Below are 24,375 nucleotides of genomic sequence, written 5' to 3' on the forward strand. Positions count from 1 at the left end.
AGCTGCTTTTTTCATACACTACATCATTTAGATGGCCTCGATGGAGTGGAGGCTAGTGCCTGTCATATCGCAGGCCGAGTTAACAACCTTCTGGAGTTTATTCTTGTCTTGAGAGTTAGTGCCTGCATACTAATCAGTGATGCAACCAGCCAGAATTCTCTCCATTGTACAACCGTAGATATTTTCAAGATTCTTCGGTGACATACTGAATTTCCTCAAACACCTCATAAAGTATAGCCACTGGCGAGCCTCCTTCGTGAGTGTATAAACATTGGAGGCTCCAGGACAGATCCTTGGTGATGTTGACATCCAGGAATTTGAGGTTCTTGACCTTCTGCACTACTGAGCCCTCAATGAGGACTGGGTTGTGTTCTCCTGATTTCCTCCTGAAGTCTACAATCATCTTTTTGGATTTGCTAACGTTGAGCACAAGGTTGTTGGTGTGACACCACTCAACGAGCTGATCTATCTTCCTCCTGTACACTTTCTCATTGCCGTTTGTGATTCTGCTGAGAATGTGGTGTCATCGGCAAACATAGATAGCATTGGAATTGTGCCTGGCCACACAGTCGTGGATGTATAAAGAGTGGGCTACGCATGCATCCTTGGGGTGCACCTGTGTTGATCATCAGTGAGGAGGAAATGTTTCCAATTTGTACTGACTGTGGTCTTCCAATGAGAAAGTCAAAGATCCAGTTGCAGAATGGGTTACCGAGGCCCAGAGTTTGTAGCTTCTTGACTAGCACTAAGGAATAGTGATATTGAAGGCTGTGCTATAGTCAATGAAGATCATGAATTGCTGTTTTTGAGGTATTCCAGAGCTGAGTGGAGAGCCAGTGATATTGCATCTGCTTTGGAGTGATTGTGCCAATAGGAAAATTACAGTAAGTCCAAGTATTTGCTTAGGTACGTGTCAATTCTGGTTATGACCAGCTTCTCAAAGCATTTCATCACAGTAGAAGTGCCACTGTGATGTAGTCATTGAAGCAGCTTACACTACTCTTCTTGGGCACTGGGATGATTGATTAATTATTGAAGCAGGTGGGAATCTCTGACTGCAGAAATGAGAGGTTGAAAATATCCATGAACAGTTGGTTGGCGCAAATTTTCAGTGCCCTACCAGGTAGACCGTCAGGGCCTCATGCCTTGCAAGGGTCAATTTGTAGCACCACTTTAGCACACGTTAATTTCTAGCCCATAGTATTTTTCTGCCGAGAAATTAGATCACGAAATGTTTGATTTTTGGTGCAATGCTTATTTTTCATTATCAGTAAAAACATGATAGAACTGAAAATTGGGTACTTAATGTCGATTGCCTAAAGTCAGCAATTGTTATTCAGGATCCTTGTGATACAGTTGTGTTTTTGGTGCTGGGGATTCTGTACATGCTCACAAACTTCATACTTTTCAATTGTTAATATGTGATGAAGGTTAGGTCTATGATTGGCACTGAGAATCCAGCCCCGTGAGCTTCCTTTATGGAAGGTACTTACTTAGCTCTTCTGGAACGGATTGCCCTCCATAATTTTTTTTTTCATTTTTTCCTTTGCCCCTGTGCTCCATAATTTTAAATTTGTCATCAAACATTCACATGTGATTAAAATGCACATTCCAGATTCGATAAAAGGTTATTTGTATACATTTTATTTGAAATTGTAGCACTTTTTTAATACATAGGCCCCCATTTCAGGGCAGCATAATGTTTGGGACATTTAGCTTCGCAGGTGCTTGTGCTTACTCAGGTCTGTTTAATTGCCTCATTGGTGCAGATATAAGAGAGCTAAGTTTGCTTCTAAGGTTTTGATCACCTTTGGAGTCTGTAGTTGCCATTTTTCTACATTAGAATCAGAGTTGTGCCAATGAAGGTCAAAGAAGCCATTATGAAAAGCAAGAATAAGACAGTAAGAGACATCACCCAAACCTTCTGATTACCAAAATTGACTGTTTGGAACATCATTAAAAAGAAAGAACGTACTAGTGTGGATATGTCAATGACTACAGTCTGCAGAAGACTCCATGAACAGAAATACAGAGGCTACACTGCAAGATGCAAACCACTAGTTAACCACAGAAACAGGATGGCCAGATTACAGTTTACCAAAAAGTATTTGAGCAAGCCTGCAGAATTCAGGTTAACAGTTTTGTGCACAGATGAGACCAAGATGAACCTATATCAAAGTGATGGCACGAGCAAAGTGCAGAGGCGTAAAGGAACTACCCAACCACCTCATCTGTGAAACATGGTGGTGGGGGAGTTATGGCTTGGGCATGTACGGCTGCCACAGGTTCTGGTGCACCGATCTTAATTGATGATGTAACTGCTGATGGCCGTTACAAAATTGATTCTGACGTGTACAGAAACATCTTACCTGGTGACGTTTGAACAAATGCTTCCAAACTTATTGGATGGCGCTTCATCCTACAGCAAGACAATGATCCCAAACATACTGCTAAAGCAACAAAGGAGTTTTTCAAAGCTGAAAACTGAAAAATTCTTGAATGCCCGATCAGTCAGCCAATCCAATTGAGTATGCCTTCCATACGCTGAAAAGAAACCTTAAGGAGACAAGCCCCTGAAACAAGTAGGAGATGAAGATGGCTGTAGTAGAGGCTTTGCAGAGCATCACCAGATACTTAGTACCTGGTGATGTCGATAAATCACAGACTTCAAGTAGTCATTGCATGCAAGGGCTATGCGACAAAGTACTAAGCCTGACGACAGGTACTTTGCTATGTCCCAAATATTATGGTGCCCTGAAATGAGGGGACTATGTTAAAAAAAATGTGTTGCAATTTCTACTGGTCAAACCAAAATGAATCCAAATAACCTTGAATCAAATCTGGAAAATGCACTTTAATCTCATGTGAATTGTTTGATTACAAATTTAAAACTGTGGAGCACAGGGGCAAATAAAGGAAAAAAGTGTCTTTGTCTCAAACATTACAGAGTGCACTGTATAACCCTTGACTAACCTTGACTAATTCACTCAACCAATCTAAGGATCAAATAACCTTCTCAAACTGATATTAATCTATTAATGCATCTGAACATCAATGCAATTTCCTGGACTCAACTACTAGCCATCCAGCTGCGACCATTCTCTATCTCAGTGATCACCCATGTTTGTCCTATTCCTGAATTACCTGACTGAATTTGAGAACCTTGCAGCTGTGAAAGCACTGCATACAGAGGATGCTATGGGATCAGACAACATCTTGACGGTGGTATGAAAGAATTGCACTCTTGAATGATGCAAGGATCAATCTGCTGACTTGCTGCATTCCTGCAGTTGCATGGAACAACAAGCTATTCACTTACAGCACACCTTGGCTGGGGGAGTTTTGGTTGTGATGTAATTAGTCACCCTAATCTATAAATGCTGATATACCCTGCAGCTTACAACTCAAGTTTATGCAAATCCCTTTATAGTGTATAAAAATTATTCCCAGTAAAATTGAATGCCACATAACCTAAAGGTTAAATTTTTGAATCTACACTATTGGCCAGCATGCTTTTTATTTTGAATGCCAAAGTTTTTGTTTTTGTTGAAATGCTACAAAAACCCACACAAATCAGTTGCTTTTTATAAGCTCACTTTAATGACTTGTTCCACCCCACTTCACTGCATTTACAAATGGAATGACTTTTAATGGGAGTAAAGCCAAAGCCTTGGGTGGTCTTTGTGAACCACCTGTTGTAGCAGAGCAAGCTGGCCAGGCTGCTGAGTGACCACATACTACAGATGTCTTGGGTGAGGTTTATTTTACTGTGACAACACTAGTCGGATGCAGGCAGTAAACAAGAAGAAAAGAAAATGTCTGCCTTTATTTAGAGTTGATTACTCCATTAGCAATAAAACATCATCATTGCATACACACAAGCTACTGTGTTTTTTTTGCAAATAGAGCTTTGACTTTTTGGAGATTACTTGTGCTGCAAAACACTAAAAAGTGATCAAATGCAAAGAATACCGTGCTATTAATAGGAATGCTACAATTTTTCCAACTTACTCCAGAAGATTTGTTAAGGCAGCCTTTGTGCAAAGGATAGAAATTTCAAGACTTTCACAGCTGTGAGATAATTTTATCTCACTGTTGAAGCGGCTCATGTTACGGGTCTTACTCCTGAAATTTATTGCATTTGCAAAGCAAAGAGGAGCTATATTCAAGAACAACCTTATAAAAATGTAATTTGTGGATAAATATGAAAAAAATCAAAGGTTGGAAAGACATTTTAATATGTCTTTTAATTAGCTCTGGAATGATGAATATAGAATGGAGAAAATTGGATGTGGATCGAGAATCTGGTTGCCTGGTGCCAGAACAAAAGTCTTGCTCTCAATGTCATCAAGACCAAGGAGCTGATTGTTAATTTTAGGAATCAGAGGGCAAGAGACTACAGACCCCTTGCTATCTCACTTTCAAAGTGACCCATTTTCCAAATGGACCTTTACCTGCAAACATCCTCTCCCAGTCAACTTCTGCAAGTTCCTGCTTAATAGTTCCAAAATCAACCTTACTCCAATTTATGATCTTAACTTTTGAACTAGTCCAATCATTCTATATGACTATTTAAGAACTAATAAAATTATGGTCATGGGTTCCAAAGTACTTCTCTACTGTCATTTCAGTCACTTGCCCTATCTCATTACTGAAGAAGAAGTCCAGTGTGGCACCCTCTCCAGTAGGGCCCTGAATACGTTGATTGACAAAGCTCCCTTGGGCACATTTAACAAATTCTACCCTATCCAAGCTCTTTGCATATGGGTGCACCAGTAAATATTAGGAAAGTTAAAACCCTAGATATTATTCTTACAGCAATCTGCAACTTCTGTACACATCTGTCCCTCCAATTCCCATAATACTGATCTAGCAAAGTGATTGTCCCCTTCTTGTTTTTAAGTTCTATCCACCTAGCTTCATTGGATGATCCCCAAGACTATCTGCTCTCAGCACCTTTGTTAGGCCTTCTCTCATCAAAAAGGCACTCTCCCCTCCCCTTATCTGCTTCTCAATTGCACATGTAGCATCTACACCCTGGGACAATGAGCTGCCAGTCTTGTCCTCCTGTCACCCATGTTTCTGTTATGGATATGATATCTCAGTCCCTGAATGACAATGGTAATGTCTGCTGGGTTGCTCACAAACTTTCTGGCAGACTTGCTGGTGCTCATTTCATTGATTATATCTGTTGGATGCCAATATACAGTAGGTTTCAAAATTTATATATGACTTTGACCCTCTTATTCCCTTCCTGCAGTCTAATCATATCCTTGGTATCATCAAGAATAAACACCACATTAAAGGATACTAAAGCTAGACTTAAAATCATTATTAGTGCTGATATGTGCATATTAAATCGAATGATCTTCACCTTCTTCAAAGCCATGGCTAGTTTGTAATTCTTGAAAGGGAAAGACACAAAGGAGGAAAGAGAATGAAAAGTGCATATTTACTCCATGTGCACTCTTTATTCCTAGACAATTCAAAGAATTGGATGCTGGTGGGGTGGGAGTCTTGCATACTCGATGTCCCCAAAGGGACTTGCTTTTTCTTCTTTTTCTCTTCTTGGTGGGGGCTGTGGACAAGTGGTGACTCTTTGTGTGCTTTTACTGGCAAACAAAAGTAAACACATTTTGTGTATTTGTGTTCATGACAATAAAGCAACCTTGAAGCTTTAAACAAGTACTAAAATCGGACTTGCATATATCCTCAAAGCATCTGTGCATCTCCTGACCAAAGGCTGCATAACAACAAGAACAGTGTGGCAGCTCTTAAACACACATTCCCTGCAATAGGCAAACAGCAGCACTTTTAACAGTTATCTTATGATTTATTTTATTGCTAGAATAAATTAATTCCCAAAAGGAGAACCATAATTTCCTATTTCTGAAAAATCTAAATTGATCATCTTATCAACATTTATATCAAACATTTTGTTTTCCGTATAACAAGGAGTATTCAATTCCTTGAAGTGAAATGAACACTTGCCAATATTTCCAAAATCAGGAGTCATTATTTGTAATGTCAAATACAAATTGTCTATTTTACTGGATATACAGAAGTATAATTGAAGTCAGACATAGCAAGTGGGCACAACTACAAGTGCTATGAAGTATGAATAATTTCTTTTTCTGTTTTAATAAGTTGGCTGGCAAGTCAACTGAAATATCAACGAGTAGGTCATGGGATTATATGTTTTCCTCTTTAAATTTTTTTTTGCTTTTCAGCAAAACAAAGAAAAGTAGAGGTGAGCCTTGTATGACTTCGATCAACTGACTGCTATTCAGATGAAATACAACCAGAGTTACTGGTCCCCAAATGGTGATTGTTATCACATTCTTTGGCACATTACAAGTACACAGTATATGCCAAATTGTTTCTCCATGCCTTGAACGTGGCTTGTATAACATCTGGACTGTGGCAGCATAACTGTTAGATCATTTATGAAAGCCTCAGGACGGCAGCATGAATGGGTTGCTACTGATTCAGAGGTGTATTTGCAAGATGAGATATTTAAGTTGACATAGAAATCATATTTAGAGTGCAGTCAGTGGCCAATTTCAATCTAACTCTTTGACAAAGGCCACATGTTGCTCTACCACCAACTTTGTTTGTCAGCCAGAGCTTGATTGGCAAGATAATAAACAGGCTATTGATATGTGCAATTGAAATTAATTTATGATACCATCAATGATTATATCCATCAGTCTAGGATTAGACCACATCAGAAGCATTATTAACAGACCCATTAGTATGGCAGCATTGGCCATAGACAGCAGTCAGGGAAAATTCAGCATTGTGATACTGAGTCGTAAAAGGTGAAACAATAAGGATAGATGACATTTATTATGATCATATTAACTATATTCTTTGGTGACACAATTCAGATGTCTTCTCCACTTTTGTATCCTTACAATTTTTCACCCTAACGCCGAACATTTCTAAATGAAACAACAATTTACTTGTGCTTCATTCAGTTTAGTGCCGTGCCTTTATTGTCTCCTTTATAGAGCCTTTATATTAATTTTATATCTCCTTTATACCAAGGAGAACAGATACAGATTGGGTGAACTTTGCCAAACAAGTCATTTATGTCTGCAAAACAAAAAAAAAAGACCTAGACCAGTGGTTCTCAACCTTTTTCTTTCCATTCACATACCACTTTAAGTAATCCCTATGCCATCAGTGCTCTGTGATTAGTAAGGGGTTGCTTAAGGTGGTTTGTGAGTGGGAAGGGAAGGTTAAGAATCACTGCTCTAGACCCAGTTGTTACTCAAATATTTTGCTTTGGAGTTCTGAAACTGTGCACATCATGAGCCAATTAGGTACGATTACAACAGTGGTTTTCAAACTTTTTCTTTCCATCCAAATTCCACCTTAAGCAATCCCTTACTAACCACAGAGCACCGATGGCATAGGGAATACTTAATGTGGTATGTGAGTGGAAAGAAAAAGGTTGAGAACCATTGATCTAGAACTTTTAGTTGACTGTTACTTCAATTCAACCCACACTCTTGCCAGCTTTGTCCCTGAGTTCATATACTGTAATGTTCCAATGAAACTCTGTGGTATCTCAGAGAACAACAGTTCATACTTTGATTCAACACATTGCACAGACTCAAACTCAGTAAATGACTCCATTAGTTGCCTGTATTTTTCCCCCTCCTCATAACATGTTTTGGTAATAATTTAATTGCCATTTACATTTTGAAACTCAGTATATTTTTGTCCCATTATCAAACCTTTATCCTTTTTTAAATTTTTTTTATTTTTCACACTATGAACCATACTAACCAAAATACACACAAACATTTCCCTCTTGAATATACACAGTGTCATTTTCTCCCCTTTATCCCCCCCTCCCTCCTTCACACCCCCTCCCTCCTTCACCCCCACTCCCCACCCACTCAACGTTCAACCTATATGATACATTAAACCCATTAAACAATGTCATCACACAATGAAAATAAACAAGAAATTTGTGTCATCTACTTTTACATACTGGGTCAGTTCATTTCGTCTTCTTCTCCTTCTGTCAATGAAGAGTCAATTCTTTGATGTCTTTGAGCACGTCTGTTCTCTACTAGATACCAGCCATTCTTTTTGTTCCTTTCTCACACCCTTTCCCTTTTCTCTGGCAGCCCACTTCATATACTGTATTGGTAATAGTATAACTTCTTCAGGCTGATGCAAGATTGTATAATAAAGTTTTTCTCTTAACAAATTCTGTTGACCTACTTAAAGTTAACCAGAATTTAATTCTCTTACAGCCATTTATTGCAATGGAATATATGTTTAAAAGGTCATTGCAGATGATGAGAAATAAATATCAACAGCAGAAACAGATTTGATTTATATAATAGCCTGAACTTAGAAAAATATGTCAAATGTTTCACAGGGACTGTTATCAAAGCAAAGGCTGCATGAAGTGGCATGATGAGTAAATATTAGAACTGATTACTGAAAGTTTTGTTTAAAGCAGAATGAATGAGAAAAGAAAGGTAGTTGCGGGAAAGAATTTTAAGGGCTTAAGACTTGGCAGCTGCAAGGATAACTAAGACGGCATTTACATTCAGGTATGATCTACTGAATGAGAAAGGGAAAAGTATCTTAAAACTTTATTTGGTTCGGTGAGATTAAGGTCAGGGGAGTGGGAAGACTACTAAAATTAAAGTGTTCTTTATCAAGGTGCCAATGCAGATCAGTCACCAGAGAGAATATGAGTTAAGACATGGGTTCAGATGATCGCAAACCTACAGAGCCACACAGGCATATGTAGCCATATTTTCATGCTGAAAATACCAATGATCCCAAGAATCTCTTTTAACGTTCTCTATCCACCAAAGCTGATCAACACAGCAACCCTGGGCTCACACTTTCAAAGATAGTCCAGCAAGGGCAAGAGACTAAAGTGCTGGAGAAACTTTGCAAGTCATGCAGTAGCCACGAAAGGTAGCCAAGCGATATAAATTGTGTGCAATAGTGCTACCAACTTTCTCACGCTGTATAAATTGAGCGCTATACCTTTACCAACTTTCCACCCTGTTTAAAAATTGTCCACTATTACTAATTATTTCTCACACTTTCCCATGGTCCCTTGTAAAGGTTTATATAGGTCAACACAACAACAACAGGGGCTGAAAGGCTCATACTCTGCTGGACATAAAGCTTAATTATGTTATAATTAGATATGATTAATTTTGTTCAAATATAAGATCATAATTTAGGGCAGGTTCACCATCACTCGATGCATCATGACGTCACCAGTAGAAGATAGAACAGTCCTAACCCCAGGAATGGCTCCTTGCAAGTGTGGAAATGTTTAGTGTCCCAGTTAAGAGAGGTCAAGTGTGAAAACCCAAAACCCCATTCCAATCTCAGGACACTGAATGGCAAATTTAGTGGGATGGAAGTATGAAAAGGGCTATAGATAATCCTTCAGTCCTTCCCATCCCTTGCTTATCCTCTCTTCAAATTTATTTTCTCTTTCTTTTGGATGCAATGAGGGGTATTCATTTCTCTTTCCTTACCTGCTGTGTAGTCCAGCAATTTGTTTTGTTATTTTCATTCTTCTTCTTTCTTTGGCTTGGCTTCGCGGACGAAGATTTATGGAGGGGGTAAAAAGTCCACGTCAGCTGCAGGCTCGTTTGTGGCTGACAAGTCCGATGTGGGACAGGCAGACACGGTTGCAGCGGTTGCAGGGGAAAATTTGTTGGTTGGGGTTGGGTGTTGGGTTTTTCCTCCTTTGCCTTTTGTCAGTGAGGTGGGCTCTGCGGTCTTCTTCAAAGGAGGTTGCTGCCCGCCAAACTGTGAGGCGCCAAGATGCACGGTTTGAGGCGTTATCAGCCCACTGGCGGTGGTCAATGTGGCAGGCACCAAGAGCTGACATGGGGATAATGGGGTGTAAATTCTTTGAATTACAATTCACGCCATGACCTTCCTCTCCAATTTTGTCGTGTTGCTGCACATCATGCCGGTGATTGAGGGTGGTTGTTCAGTTTCCTGACTTAGTTGAGTGGGAAAGCTTGCCTGTTGACGTAAAAGTGTGAGCATCTCATTTTCTAAAAGGAGCATAGCCATTAGCAATTTTGTATGAGTGGCCCGAGTGACATCTTTAAAGTTTATCCCTGAATTGAATAGCGCAGACTTTGATGACAGTAGTGCTGTGAAATAATGGTCAAATTCCAGAAACAAGTAATAGGCAGATCCTACATTATACTTTCTTTTTCCCATTTTCACTTGTTTAAGATAATTTCAGATAATATCTAGAATTGCAAGAGACAGTTTGGCCCATTGAGCCTGTTTTATTTCGAGAGACATTGTTGTGATTTGTTGTGGCCCTGCCTACAAGCCCTTGCCACAATTTTTCCTTTATATTGGAACTAAAGTTGGCAATCCCTGATGGTGGGACAGAAGTTTAAGACAGTTTGCTGTAAAGAAATTGAAGGATTCTTTCCATTCTGGAATGATCTTAGAATAAATGTGCAAGTTTGGCAGATGACAGCAGGGGCTGATGGTTTTGTTTTGAGGTCTAGCCAGATCTGATTGTGAGTGTTTGAATTAAATCTCTTCCACATATGTTCAAGCCTGACTCCCTCGAATGCTAGTGAGCAGATGTGAGAGCTACTCTGGGGGTGTGGCTATAATAGAGTTATGGATTTTTTGGAGATTCAGAAATCAAATGTGAAGCTGATTATTTGACTGTTCAGATCGATAGCTTCAGATATGTGGCAGCTAATGAAGGCCAAACTACCTTCACAGATCAAATCGTGGCTATCTGCTTCTCTCTCTTCTCTGAAAAGCTCAATTGAAAATTTCAAAACTGTAATTTGTTGCCTTTTATTAGTAAAGCCATTTAATGTTCCAGGCAGGTGCGATAATCCACACTGATCTAATCAAATAATATCGGATAGAGACATAGTCTGTTCGTTGTCCCAAACTATATCCCTGAAAGTACAAAGCCTTCAGCCTTTTACAAACTGAAGCTAAAATTTAGTTCATGTGACGCCAAGGTACTTGCTTTTTTTTTACACAATGATATATGACACGTGGAGGTGAATCATAGGACTCTTTCATTATTTTTGTAAAATTAAGCCAGTTGATTTCTATTAGGAAACAAGAGAAGAGCAACTGAAAATCACTGAAAAGGTTCTAGATAAAATTGTTTTTGGGTTGGCACTCTTTTTAATTGATATTTTCTTTCACCTTAACTTGAGGCATCACTTCACCATCTACATCTGTTGCATAAAGACTTTCTTGGATCATATTTTGAAAATGGAAATGGAGCATAGCTCCAATATATCGATGCTGCCTATCAGTAAGAAAATATGTTTTAAAACATCATACCAAAAGTCTTTAAAATTTCATTGGTATTTAATGTGCTAGCCCTGAATCCACTTTTGCATGGTGGACTTTGGCTTAATAAATTTCGTATTAGTCCTCATTCCTGATTTAATGATATGCTGTCAGCAACTCGAAAAGGCTACAAGAGATCAAATTAGAGTCGTTAGCTCTTGACTTTGTTCTGACTATGGAAGTGAAAACACAGCATTTGATTGGCTGAACCTTTCCTTGGTAGTCTGGTCTTTGAATATCTCCATATTGCCAAAGCCCTTATCCCAGTGAGCCTGTAAACACTATGGGTAGCTGCATTTGAAGACTTACTTCAAACTAAATGCACATCTTGGAGCCTGAATTCACAAGCAGGCAGGTGCTCACATCTAAAGCCACCAAAATGGTTTTGCAGTCTCTACAGTCTGCTGTTAATAAAATATATTTTATGATTTAAGGGGAAAGAGATATTACTGCTTAACCTGAGATCATGTTTCCAAATAGTTACTATAAATTTGACAGGACAGAAATGTTAATATATTATACTTGGATGCAAAAGAATGTACTCAGAGAAAATGGGCAAGGAGGATTGTACAGAATTATCCTTTTATTTCATACATTAAATTAACTGGATGGAAAATCATTTGACTTAATTACAGAGATCTTATGTGAAAGTAGAGGCAAGTTTTCTGTGTTCATTGATTTCTCTCTTAGACAGAGAACTATTCTAAATACTGAATATCTTTTGCAATATGCGTGTCTATCAGGTGCCAAGAATGATTTCTCCTTCTGTTTCTTGGTTCAGTAATTTCTTTCATATTTTTGACTTCTTTGCCAATATTTCTCCAGCAGCTTTATTCATTATTTATAAGGTAGTTATATTATTTAGCCTTCCAGACCTCTGGGGGGATTCCATCCATACCTGCTGCTTTGCCACTTTTCAGTTGTTCGATTGCCTTATATGTCTCATCCTGGGTGAGGACCTCATCCAGCTCTAGCCTTAGGGGCTGTTGAGGGAGCTGGAGCAGGGCGGAATCTTGGACTGAGCGGTTGGCATTGAAAAGAGATTGGAAGTGTTCTGACCATCGGTTGAGGATGGAGATCTTGTCGCTGAGGAGGACTTTGCCGTCTGAGCTGCGCAGCGGGCTTTGGACTTAGGGTGAGGGGCCGTACACAGCCTTTAGAGCCTCGTAGAAACCCCTGAAGTTGCCAATGTCTGCGCTGAGCTGGGTTCGCTTGGCGAGGCTAGTCCACCACTCATTTTGGATCTCCCGGAGTTTGCGCTGAAGATGGCTGCATGCGCGACGGAAGGCTTGTTTCTTCTCTGGACAGGACGGCTTTGTAAGGTGAGCCTGGTGGGCAGCTCGCTTCTTTGCCAGCAGCTCCTGGATTTCCTGGCTGTTTTTGTCGAACCAGTCCTTGTTTTTCCTGAAGGAGAAGCCCAGTACCTCTTCAGTGGATTGCAGTATGGTAGTCTTCAACTGATCCCAGAGGGTTTCAGGGGACGGGTCTGTGAGGCGGATTGCATCGTCGAGCTTTGCTTTGAGGTTTGCCTGGAAGTTTCCTCTCGCTTCGTCTGACTGCAGGTTTCCAACATTGAACCTCTTTCTGGGGGCTTTACTGTTCCTGGGCTTTGGCTTGAAGTGAAGGTTGAGCTTGCAGCGAACTAGCCGGTGGTCTGTGTGGCATTCCGCGCTGGGCATGACCCTGGTGTGGAGCACATCTCGTTTGTCACTTTCTCGCACCAGGATGTAGTCCAGGAGGTTCCAGTGTTTGAATCGGGGATGCATCCAGGTAGTCTTAAGGCTGTCCCTCTGCTGAAAAAGGGTGTTTGTAATGACAAGCCGCTGTTCTGTGCAGAACTCCAACAGGAGGCGCCCATTGTCGTTGCACTTGCCGACGCCATGCTTGCCCAGGATTCCTGGCCAGGTTTCTGAGTCTTTGCCGATGCAAGCGTTGAAGTCGCCAAGGATGACATCCTTGTCGGCTGTAGGGGTGCGTTGGATGAGGTTGCACAGGTCAGTGTAGAACTTGTCCTTTTCTGCTGGTTCTGCCTGGAGGGTTGGAGCATAGACACTGATGAGGGTGATGCAACGCTTGTTTTGAAGGGGGAGTCACATGGACATGATTCGGTCCGAGTGGCCTGTCGGAAGGTTTTCGAGTTTGGAGGCAATGAAGTTCTTGACCATGAAGCCTACACCAGATAGGCGTCGTTCATCCGAAGGCTTGCCAGACCAGTAGAGGTCTGGAAGGCTGGCGGCAAAACTCTGCATGTCAAACTGCATGAGTTTTTCAAGCTTTGTTGGGACCAAGGAAAACTGCCTCAGGACCTTCGTGATGCCACCATAATCACCCTGTACAAAAACAAAGGCGAGAAATCAGACTGCTCAAACTACAGGGGAATCACGCTGCTCTCCATTGCAGGCAAAATCTTCGCTAGGATTCTCCTAAATAGAATAATACCTAGTGTCGCCGAGAATATTCTCCCAGAATCACAGTGCGGCTTTCGCGCAAACAGAGGAACTACTGACATGGTCTTTGCCCTCAGACAGCTCGAAGAAAAGTGCAGAGAACAAAACAAAGGACTCTACATCACCTTTGCTGACCTCACCAAAGCCTTCGACACCATGAGCAGGAAAGGGCTTTGGCAAATACTAGAGCACATCGGATGTCCCCCAAAGTTCCTCAACATGATTATCCAACTGCACGAAAACCAACAAGGTTGGGTCAGATACAGCAATGAGCTCTCTGAACCCTTCTCCATTAACAATGGCGTGAAGCAAGGCTGTGTTCTCGCACCAACCCTCTTTTCAATCTTCTTCAGCATGATGCTGAACCAAGCCATGAAAGACCTCAACAATGAAGACGCTGTTTACATCCGGTACCGCACGGATGGCAGTCTCTTCAATCTGAGGCGCCTGCAAGCTCACACCAAGACACAAGAGAAACTTGTCCGTGAACTACTCTTTGCAGACGATGCCACTTTAGTTGCCCATTCAGAGCCAGCTCTTCAGCGCTTGACGTCCTGTTTTGCGGAAACTGTCAAAATGTTTGGCCTGGATGTCAGCCTGAAGAAAACGGAGGTCCTCCATCAGCCAGCTCCCCACCATGACTACCAGCCCCCCCACATCTCCATCGGGCACACAAAACTCAAAACGGTCAACCAGTTTACCTATCTCGGCTGCACCATTTCATCAGATGCAAGGATCAACAACGAGATAGACAACAGACTCGCCAAGGCAAATAGCGCCTTTCGAAGACTACACAAAAGAGTCTGGAAAAACAACCAACTGAAAAACCTCACAAAGATAAGCGTATACAGAGCCGTTGTCATACCCACACTCCTGTTCGGCTCCGAATCATGGGTCCTCTACTGGCATCACCTATGGCTCCTAGAACGCTTCCACCAGCGTTATCTCCGCTCCATCCTCAACATTCATTGGAGCGCTTTCATCCCTAACGTCGAAGTACTCGAGATTGCAGAGGTCAACAGCATCGAGTCCACGCTGCTGAAGATCCAGCTGCGCTGGGTGGGTCACGTCTCCTGAATGGAGGACCATTGCCTTCCCAAGATCGTGTTATATGGCGAGCTCTCCACTGGCCACCGTGTCAGAGGTGCACCAAGGAAAAGGTACAAGGACTGCCTAAAGAAATCTCTTGGTGCCTGCCACATTGACCACCGCCAGTGGGCTGATATCGCCTCAAACCGTGCATCTTGGCGCCTCACAGTTTGGCGGGCAGCAACCTCCTTTGAAGAAGACCGCAGAGCCCACCTCACTGACAAAAGGCAAAGGAGGAAAAACCCAACACCCAACCCCAACCAACCAATTTTCCCCTGCAACCGCTGCAACCGTGTCTGCCTGTCTCGCATCGGACTTGTCAGCCACAAACAAGCCTGCAGCTGACGTGGACATTTACCCCCTCCATAAATCTTCGTCCGCGAAGCCAAGCCAAAGAAGAAGTAGAAGCAGAAGATATTATTTAAAAACAAACCTCAGTTGAAAGACTATTGACCAGTTACATTAAATCTTTCTTTTTCTCCACTGATGCTGTTTAACTTGCTAAGCATTCTCTATAATAATTGTTAAAATGGACATTATTTTCCTTTGTCAGCCTTCATATTCCATGGATTACACTTTGCAATTTTTATACTTCCTACTTAATTTTCATATGCACCAGAAGGAGATGTATTGCCTGTTCCTCTATCCTCACTGATCAGCGGTCAAAACACAGTCTCTTTGTGACAATATATCTCCACTACTCTAAATTTACCATGCAGTTTTAGCTCCCTGCAATGTGGTCTCTTCTATATTATGCATTTTGGAAAGTGCCTTGTTGAATACTTCTGTTCATTTTCAAGATTCATATTATCATTGCTAATATGACTGTGGCATCAACACCATACTCCATTTAACCAGTTTCAATAAAAGGTTTCAGTTTGAAACTTCAACTATTCCTTTCTTCCCATTAATGTCGCTTGACCCATTGAGTTCCTCCTACAGATAATGTTTGACTTCACACTCCTGCCTACTCCCAATAAGCTCTGAACCCCCAGCCCCACCATCATTGTTTGTCAAGACTCCACCTACTTCTGCCTTACAAATATTCAAAGGCTTTGATTCCATTCCACCATACAGGAGGGAAATTTCAAAGGTGTGCAACTCAATTACATGAGATGGGTCTCATAGTTCTCTAACATGGGTGGCAGTTGTTTTTAAACAGTGACCACTATTCTATGTTCTTACACAAGATGAAACAACTGCAAAAGATACACCACCTGTCCTTTCACCCCTTCAGTTCTCACCAACAAGGGGGAGGGGGAGACATTTCCAGGTGAATCAGGAATTCACTTGCACTTCTGCAAGAGACAAATCAATTGTAAGTTGGATAATCAAGCCACACAGACACCATTCCTTCTAAGCTATGTGCGCATGTGCACACATATTTTGCAACCAGTGCACAAAGGAAATTAATGTGCACACTAAAGATTAGTTACCTAAAATAATGTAGTAATTAATAATTATACTTATTGAAAATAATCTCTTAGCTAACTGTTTCTGTTAACTAGTTCGCCATTTTTTTTCCCAAATGCCACATTCGCCCTTCACTAATTTACGCCACCTCACCTTTCCTGTCCAGGTTTGTACAGTTTCAGCATGGCTGCAGGCATGTTTGATGGACAGTATTCATATCATGAAGTTTACGATGATCTGTTTCAAATTCGTTAGATAGGTTTCTGAGTTTTTATTGAAAAATTATTGATTTACTATGTCAAATTTGAATTGATTTACCCATTTCCAGCAATTTTAATAATTGATGGGAGTTATTATTATTATTAATTTATTTTGACATTGCATCATGTAAAAATAAAAAAAATACTCATTGATGTTTAAATTAATGGAACAACAAACTAAACAAAGTAGTTCAAATTATAGAATAAAATCTTAACTAAATATGTTACCTTGTAGCATGCAATCATACTTGGATTATATTAAAACGGTTTTATTAGCCATGAGAGTTAGGCTATGACAAAATTATCTTGAAACAATTTCAAGTTTACATTTGCACAAGCATTCAGTCCACCCATACTTTTGTCATGAAAAACAAAATTGCACAACATAAGATTTTTGCGCACACTGACTACTAAAAATTAGAGAGAACATTGCTCACAGAGCACTTGAGTTCTATCTGCAGGGGCACCTTTTAGCTTAATCACACTACAACCTATCAGTCTGTGGCCATTGCAATGCTATAATGTGATCCAAAGCAAACTTGATGAATAACACATCTTCTTCCATCTGAGCATGTTGCAGTTTTCTGGACTCAGTATTGAATTCTCTAATTTTAAGTAACTTGCTTTCTCTGTATGGACCAAAACGGCCATTTCTACTCTGTCATCCATCTGACTTGGCTCAATTATTGTCTCTCCATGAACACACCAAGACCTTACGAACACATCTCACAGTATTGCAATCGGTCACACGTAACATAGACAAAAAGGATAATCACCATCTAATTACCTCCATTAAACCAACTCATCTCACTCTATCCCAAATATTTCCTTCCTGCAACCTAAAACTAATTTGTTTATTTTATTTCACTTTAAAACATTAACTCTATTTCCTTTTCCACTGAAACCACCCAGCATCTAGTGCACACTTAGCCCAAGTGACACCCAAGAAATACTCTTCAAAACTTGAAATATTTACTGAAAGGCATGATCAGGGTTTGAATCCCATGCTGTCTGTAAAGAGTTTGTACATTCTCCCCATGTCTGCATGGGTTTTCCCCGTAAGCTCCGCTCTCCTCGCACCATTCAAAATGTATCAGGGTGTAGGTTAATTGGGTGTAAATTGGGCGGTATGGACTTGTGGGCCGAAATGGGTTGTTACTGTGCTGTATGTCTAAATTAAAAAAAAATGTATTGGGAATATTTGTACCTAAATATCTTGGGCTGTTTGTATGTACTTCCCATGACCGCGTGAGTTTCGTCCAGCTGCTCCAGTTTCCTCCCACATTCCAAAGGCATAAGGCATCAGACACTTGGGTGTATATGGGTGGTACGGATTGGAGACATCTCCAAATTAATAAACTTTAAAATTAATATCGCATGATTTGACTCAACACCCCGACACCCATTCTGGTGTCCATTTCTCAGGCTTTAAGACCTTATTGGCAATGAAGAAAATTCCTCTGTGCTAATATTTATTTGTGTGGCTTGCTATCATACCATATTTAATAATATTCCCATAAACCATCTTGTGACCATCTGCTGTACTGAAGGGCCTATGTAAAAGAAAGGTCCTGCTCCTATCTTAAACCCTGAAAATCCTTGGCCTTTTCCCGGAGATGTTATCCTGATGTAGCCATTTCCCTCTTCCCAGACTTCGGTGAAATCTTCAGCATTAGAATGCCTTCATTTGTTTCAAGATTCAATTTATTGGCATGTGCACAAAATATGCAAAAATGAATTTCCTTTGTTTGCTCTGTAAAGGCACACAACGAGGTGCCATTAGTCCAGCACTCTTATCAAGGCAAGGGAGGCAAAAGAGAGTCCCTTCAGAGGTCATTGAGTGTCCATGGATCCCTTCACCTCCTCTGATGCTGTGCCTCCATTGCCGCATAACTTCCTGACCAGTCCATTGGTGGACCCCAAGCTCAACACTTCCAAGTCACCTTCCTCAGCCCCTAGTTCTAATCGCCTGAAGCAATTGAGAAGACGCTCAACACCTTCGATGAAGACAACTGAAATAAAGCTAAGCTGCCCCAATCAGATAACTCAGATTGATTTTAACCATGATTATGTTTTTGAGGTGAAGCAATAAACTTGGGGCACAAATGGTTTATTCTTGAAAAATTTTGTCCCAAGGTCTTTGCAAAAGGTTGCCTTAAAATTTGTTATCTTCACTTCTGGTGTCGATTCTACACTCTGGAAGATTTGATGAATACAGCAAAAGATAAATGACCTTTGATGGGCCAAGAGGCTTTCCTTGTTTTTACATTCTTTATGGAAATAATGTGATATCAAAAACTGCCATGTTAATTAACACATTGAAGTTCATTTTGCAAAGGATCATCTAATGTGAAAATTCAAAGTTAACTGCTTGCCTTGCTGCAGAAGGTACTACAGTACTTGAAAATATAACCCAATTAAATATCAGACAGTTTAATGTTCACTTCAGAGCTCCTTGACTCTTTGAAAGTAACAAAAGCATTTAAAAAAACAGTACAGGGAAACTATAAAAATTATACATGATCCTGGCTCTGTCATCCCAAAAATAAAAATGTTGTGTCCTCTACTTTTGAGCACAGTGATGCATGATCAATTTCACAAAGTCTGAAGTTGCCAAAACTGAAGGCTTTTATTTGCAAGAACTAAGACAGCATCCCTCTCACACTGACCCGGACTCGAACTGGGGGCAGGCTTGTGGCATGACAGCCTTTATGGGGATGAAAGGGGAGGAGTCACGAGCCGGCCAGTAAGATCAGGGTCAACCAGGAAAGGTCATGACATTTACATATAGAAAATATATACAATAGTGGTTTCACCACACACCGAACACTACAAACATCAGTGAGGACAAATGCTTGATCAGCATATCAAATAAATGCTTCCAGAACCTAAATCTCAAGACTTTATCAGGTGGAAATGTTTGCCTTGTAAAAGCATGTACAACAAGGGGGAAGGGCAGTTTATCATTGTATCTGTATGAGTGCTGTCTTCTTCTATGTTCCTTGTTGAAGAGCAGGTTTTTTTCTAGCTTACATAACTCCTTGATTTCACAATAGCCCACACTAAGTGTTAATCATTTCAGTGGTTGTAAAAGTGTGAGGAGCTGGGACTTCACAGGATTGACATTCCATGCAGAAGGAAAATCTAGGAAAAATGGTCTCAGAAAATATCTTCTCTAAGAAGACTGTGAATTTTATCTGTAGTTTAGGGAGCCATGAGTTCTGACACCATTCAAGCAAGATTTCAGCTTTAGGACAGGAGTGAATTGGGGAGAAGAGCGGAATCACAGTTCTGGAAACCTTTCACATGCTGTGGCTCAATTATTTGGGACAGATTGATATTATTGAATGTCTAATGTAAGTGGTGTTTCTTGCATTTGATGCAAATCTCATTGCTTGGCAACAATATGCCAGCATATCATCTTGTTGCTTCAATTTCAAAGGTTGATTCATAACAAGTTTCATATACAAACAAATGCTAAGCGCGTAGTCGTGAACCCAAAAGAGGAGGTCTTCCAGCAACTCTCCAGGCTGTGAGATCCTGACAGTACGCCTTGAGAGAGCCTGTCTTCATCATGATCTGCTCCCATTCTCTTCTTCATCCAACTGTTGGAGGATGATAGGTTCCAAACTATGGAGTGTGCACCATAAAATGATAATGATGAAGTGTGAAACCTGGTGCAGGGCATCCCTGATGTGACCAGGCAATGGCCTTATATCTCACAGACCATGATGAGACTCCACATTCAATGCCTGGTGCCTCTGTAGCTTTCCCATCAGATTTTTGCAGCACAACAACAAGGGGAGGTGAGGAACCAAGGAAGGAGAAAATACCAAAGAAGGGCTAGTCATGTTCCTCAAGGGCCTGCACCCTGTGAGGTGCAGTAGGCAAAAGGTAGATGTGGATGTTGGTGTCCTGCAGACCAACTGATAATCAAGGGGAAGATTATATGAGCTCCCCATATGCTTGTTCCTGACAATGCCAAATATCATTCATTTTCTCTGGAGATTCAAGTTCATATGAATGCATCCAATCACCCCCTCAAACTTTGGAAACCTGGAATTCATATGCTCATGTCTTCTACTGGTTTGTACTTTGACAGAAGGGAATGAAATTTCTTTTTCTGAAATGAAATAAATATCAATATTGTCCCCTTTGCTTCTGCGTGGAATTACAGATACAGCCATCAAAATGATCCAATGGCAGACTGCTTTCAGAATACAGAGACCTTCACTACAATGCACCAAGCATTCTCAGTGTAAGTGCTTGATTACAAATCTGCTTGCAGAAGGTGATACACCATCATCACCACTGCTCAGAATACTCTTGCTTCCAGATACATTCCGAAGGTAACAGGAGGATGGACCATAACTCTACAGAGACTCAAAAGGTATTTATGAAATGGGTGACAGGAGAAACCATGGAATGTGGCGTTAGTGCCATCATCAATGCATTGTGGTGCACAAATGTGATAGTCATGTCCCAGTCATTCTCCCCTGACCTGGAAAATCTGGCGATCAAGTGCTGCCCATTTTACCTGCTGATGGAGTTTACTGCCATCATCCTGGTCACAGTGTACCTTCTGTCCCAGGCTAACATCAGGCTGGCATTGGAGGGACTCAGCACTGTGATTAACAGCTATGAGACAGCACATCTTGATGCCTTCCTGATGAGTGTCGATGACTTCAATTAAGCCAAGCTGAAGAAGTCCCTGACTGCTATCAACATACGTCACATGCAAGACTAGGGGAGCCAACACATTGAAGAATGCCTACCGAGCCATACCACGACTGATCACCTGGCTGTACTTCTGCTCCCAGTGTACAAGCAGAGACTGAGGTCCACAGCACCAGTAGTGAAGATGGCAAAAGTATGGTTGAGGGAGGCAAAGGAGCATCTGTAGGACTGCTATGAATTGGTAGACAGGAACATATTCAAGAACTCATCTATAGAGTTGAATGAATAGGCAACAGGTGTCACCGACTTCATCAACCCCTGTGTGGACGAGTGTATGCTCATGCACAAATACCAGGTGTTCCCCAACCATAAGCCCTGGATGAATCAGAGGATTTGCAACCTGCTGAGTGTGAGAACAAGGAAGTTCATAAAGTGTAAGTTTTGCTCAGTGATCATCCTGACATCTCCTTTACAAGCACTCTTCCATCTTCCACAAGTAATTGAGTTGGTATACACCAAATTGACAATATAGTCATTGCATTGTATATTCTTGCAGTTAAAACTTGCTTTCACATGGGGTAGTCCTTATGAAATAATAGCTTATATGTAGCAATCTTTTAGGGATTTTCACCATGGTTGTAGTCTATGTCCAGAAGTCATGTCCTCTAAAGTACTGGCAAGAACTTTTCATTCAGCACATTTTAACCATGTTTGTCTTAACTGAATTTTTCTTTCATACCAACACAACAGAATTTCTTGTCCCATTCAAAATATTTAAAAGTTAGGACAAACGTCAGCACCATAATTGTCAATGTCTCACGCCTACCCCTTTAGGAACTGTAGTTCGACCATTTTATACACATCAAAAATTCTTAAATATCTTTTTTTAAAGATTCACTTCACTGCAAAACAAGTTTCTCAATTTGAATTATTTTAATAAATTCCTTGAATAGATTTTACAGTGATTGTTATGTTCCAAATAAAGTCTAATATCTACCTCTTCCTTTGTTTGATGAAAGCACAGATTGTTTTTTTTTCCCCTACATTGTTTCTATGAAAGATTGGATTTCGCATTTCAAATCAAAATCAAGGTCATTATAGCACTATGTACAGAATAAATATGTAGTTAATTGATTAGTCCGTGGCCAAAAAATCATGGATAACATATTGAAATATTTGTGAGTTTTACAGTTCTTGTTTTTGCTACATTAGCTGTTACAAGTGAGGTTTTAAGATTTAATTTAAAATTAAATAAATATCACTGTATGACAGATTCAGTTTTGCTTTGTTTTGAAACTGATTTGTTGAACATAGATTTTTAATCAAAAATGTCTCAATTTTTAAAAGTACTGGCCTTGTTTCTTTGTAATGGAACATTTTAATTATCCAGTTGCTCTGGTTAAATTATCATCATTTACAAGCTTGGTTAGTAGCCGATTGTTGACACCGAGTGAATACATGTCAGTTGAAAGTCAATATATTTTCTCATTATTTGTTCCTTTGCAATGAAGACAAGAAAAATTGGATTGAATTAAAGTACAGATACAACTATTTTATGAACAAAGAAAACAACTGACTAGAAGTTCTGGTAAGTACAATCTTTGGAATAATAGCTCCCATACAAAGCACCAACCCGAACAGTGCAATGATATGGCTGTGTTTTAATCACATCAACCCATTTCCCTTTCTTTGCAAAGTATTGTAAATCACGAGAATCCAAAGAGCTAAATTCTTAAATAAGTTTGGTACAAAATAGATACATTCAATGTGATATAAAAAAAAGTTTAAGCCACATTAGCCTAAATGAGAAGATTTTGAAAATGTACACACTTTCAGGCAACACCCTCAGAAAAGTCTATCAAAGCAAGTCTTCAATCTCATCAAATTCTGTGGTTACCCAATATGTTCCTCACTGGGATATACATGACAGGACATTGCTGCTGAAGTCGCAGAGGGACAATTCTCTTTACAAATTGTGCATGGAATAAAAGTTTACTGCTCATAGAACATAATGTCACTTGAGGATGAAGCGCCACAAAACCAACAGAGTTTCTTGGAAGTATTCAGCAACATTGTTAGTAACTCACAAAGTTAAAGATGTAAACAGTAAGTGACTCCAGATGAGCTGTTTTTCCTGAAAAAAGTATTTTCTGACCTTTTACTGGATTCAGAACTGGAACAGTGAACTAAATTACATTTTTATCCTTCCAAAGATGAAAGAGAGAAAGGGAACCTGATGTGCAATGCAAGAGCCATTTTCTTTTCTGTCATCTAGCAATTCAAACTTCATTTGGCTGCCGATCTCTTCCCCCTGTATAAATATTTTGCAGTTCCATTCAGAGACAGGAGAGCCGATCTTACCCAAGATCCATTAAAAAGCTAGGAAGTGGAAAATCAAAAACTGAGATGACTGTGATTTCTAAGAAAGATAATGCACAAAGGGCTCCATTGCTCTAAGGTTTAATTCTCTGTAAGGTAAATGCTTTCAAAGACCAAACTGATTTAACCTCCTGTTTTTTCTTTACATGCGCAGCTGCATTCTTCATGGTGCTCCAATCCCACGTCTGCAAGAGATTTTTGCAGTGGTTTCCCAGGGCTCCTATATCGTAGCTGAAGAACCTGAAAGAGTTGCAGGCCATTAAATTAAATCACTGCGCTGGATGAAAGGATTTTACTTCACTCATGATTAGATTTTATCAGACATCAGATATTTTCCAGTACTGGCATACAAAAAAACCCAGAAAGCTTCAACTAGATTATAAAGGAGTCTGCTCCAACATAGCCCTTCTCTAAAGCAGTCTTTATAATATCAGTGATCTTGAAATGAGCATAATAATGTCATATTCTCTTCTGGCCTTCCGGAAACTCAGTTAACCTGATATGCCAAAGAAATGCATGTGACTATCAGACTGTGACACCCAGTACTCAACAGAAATGAATGTTACATCTTTAAAAAAGCAGTTACAAAATAAAAACATATCAGAATGTGGTAAGTGTAATGGAAATGCAATGTTTCTCAGCATTCTTACTATATACAAAAATCAATTTTAAGTTGTTAAAACAGCTAATAAATGTGGTTCATCTTTGTTTTTACAGATGCTGTTCTCATCTAGCCCTTACATTCTTGTCAC

General features: G+C 40.2%; 1 protein-coding gene across 1 annotated transcript in view; it reads right to left on the reverse strand.

Moving 5' to 3' along the window:
• Positions 1 to 22,705: 22,705 nt before the first annotated feature.
• pdgfc (platelet derived growth factor c) overlaps positions 22,706 to 24,375 on the reverse strand; it is a 300,283-nt gene continuing 298,613 nt past the window's right edge. The window contains exon 6 of the mRNA XM_069926206.1: positions 22,706 to 23,863. Within this exon, the coding sequence (XP_069782307.1) occupies positions 23,747 to 23,863 (117 nt within the window). The 3' untranslated portion in view covers positions 22,706 to 23,746. The remainder of the gene's footprint in view (positions 23,864 to 24,375) is intronic.

This window comes from Narcine bancroftii, chromosome 3, assembly GCF_036971445.1.
Source record: "Narcine bancroftii isolate sNarBan1 chromosome 3, sNarBan1.hap1, whole genome shotgun sequence".
NCBI classification, from domain to species: domain Eukaryota; kingdom Metazoa; phylum Chordata; class Chondrichthyes; order Torpediniformes; family Narcinidae; genus Narcine; species Narcine bancroftii.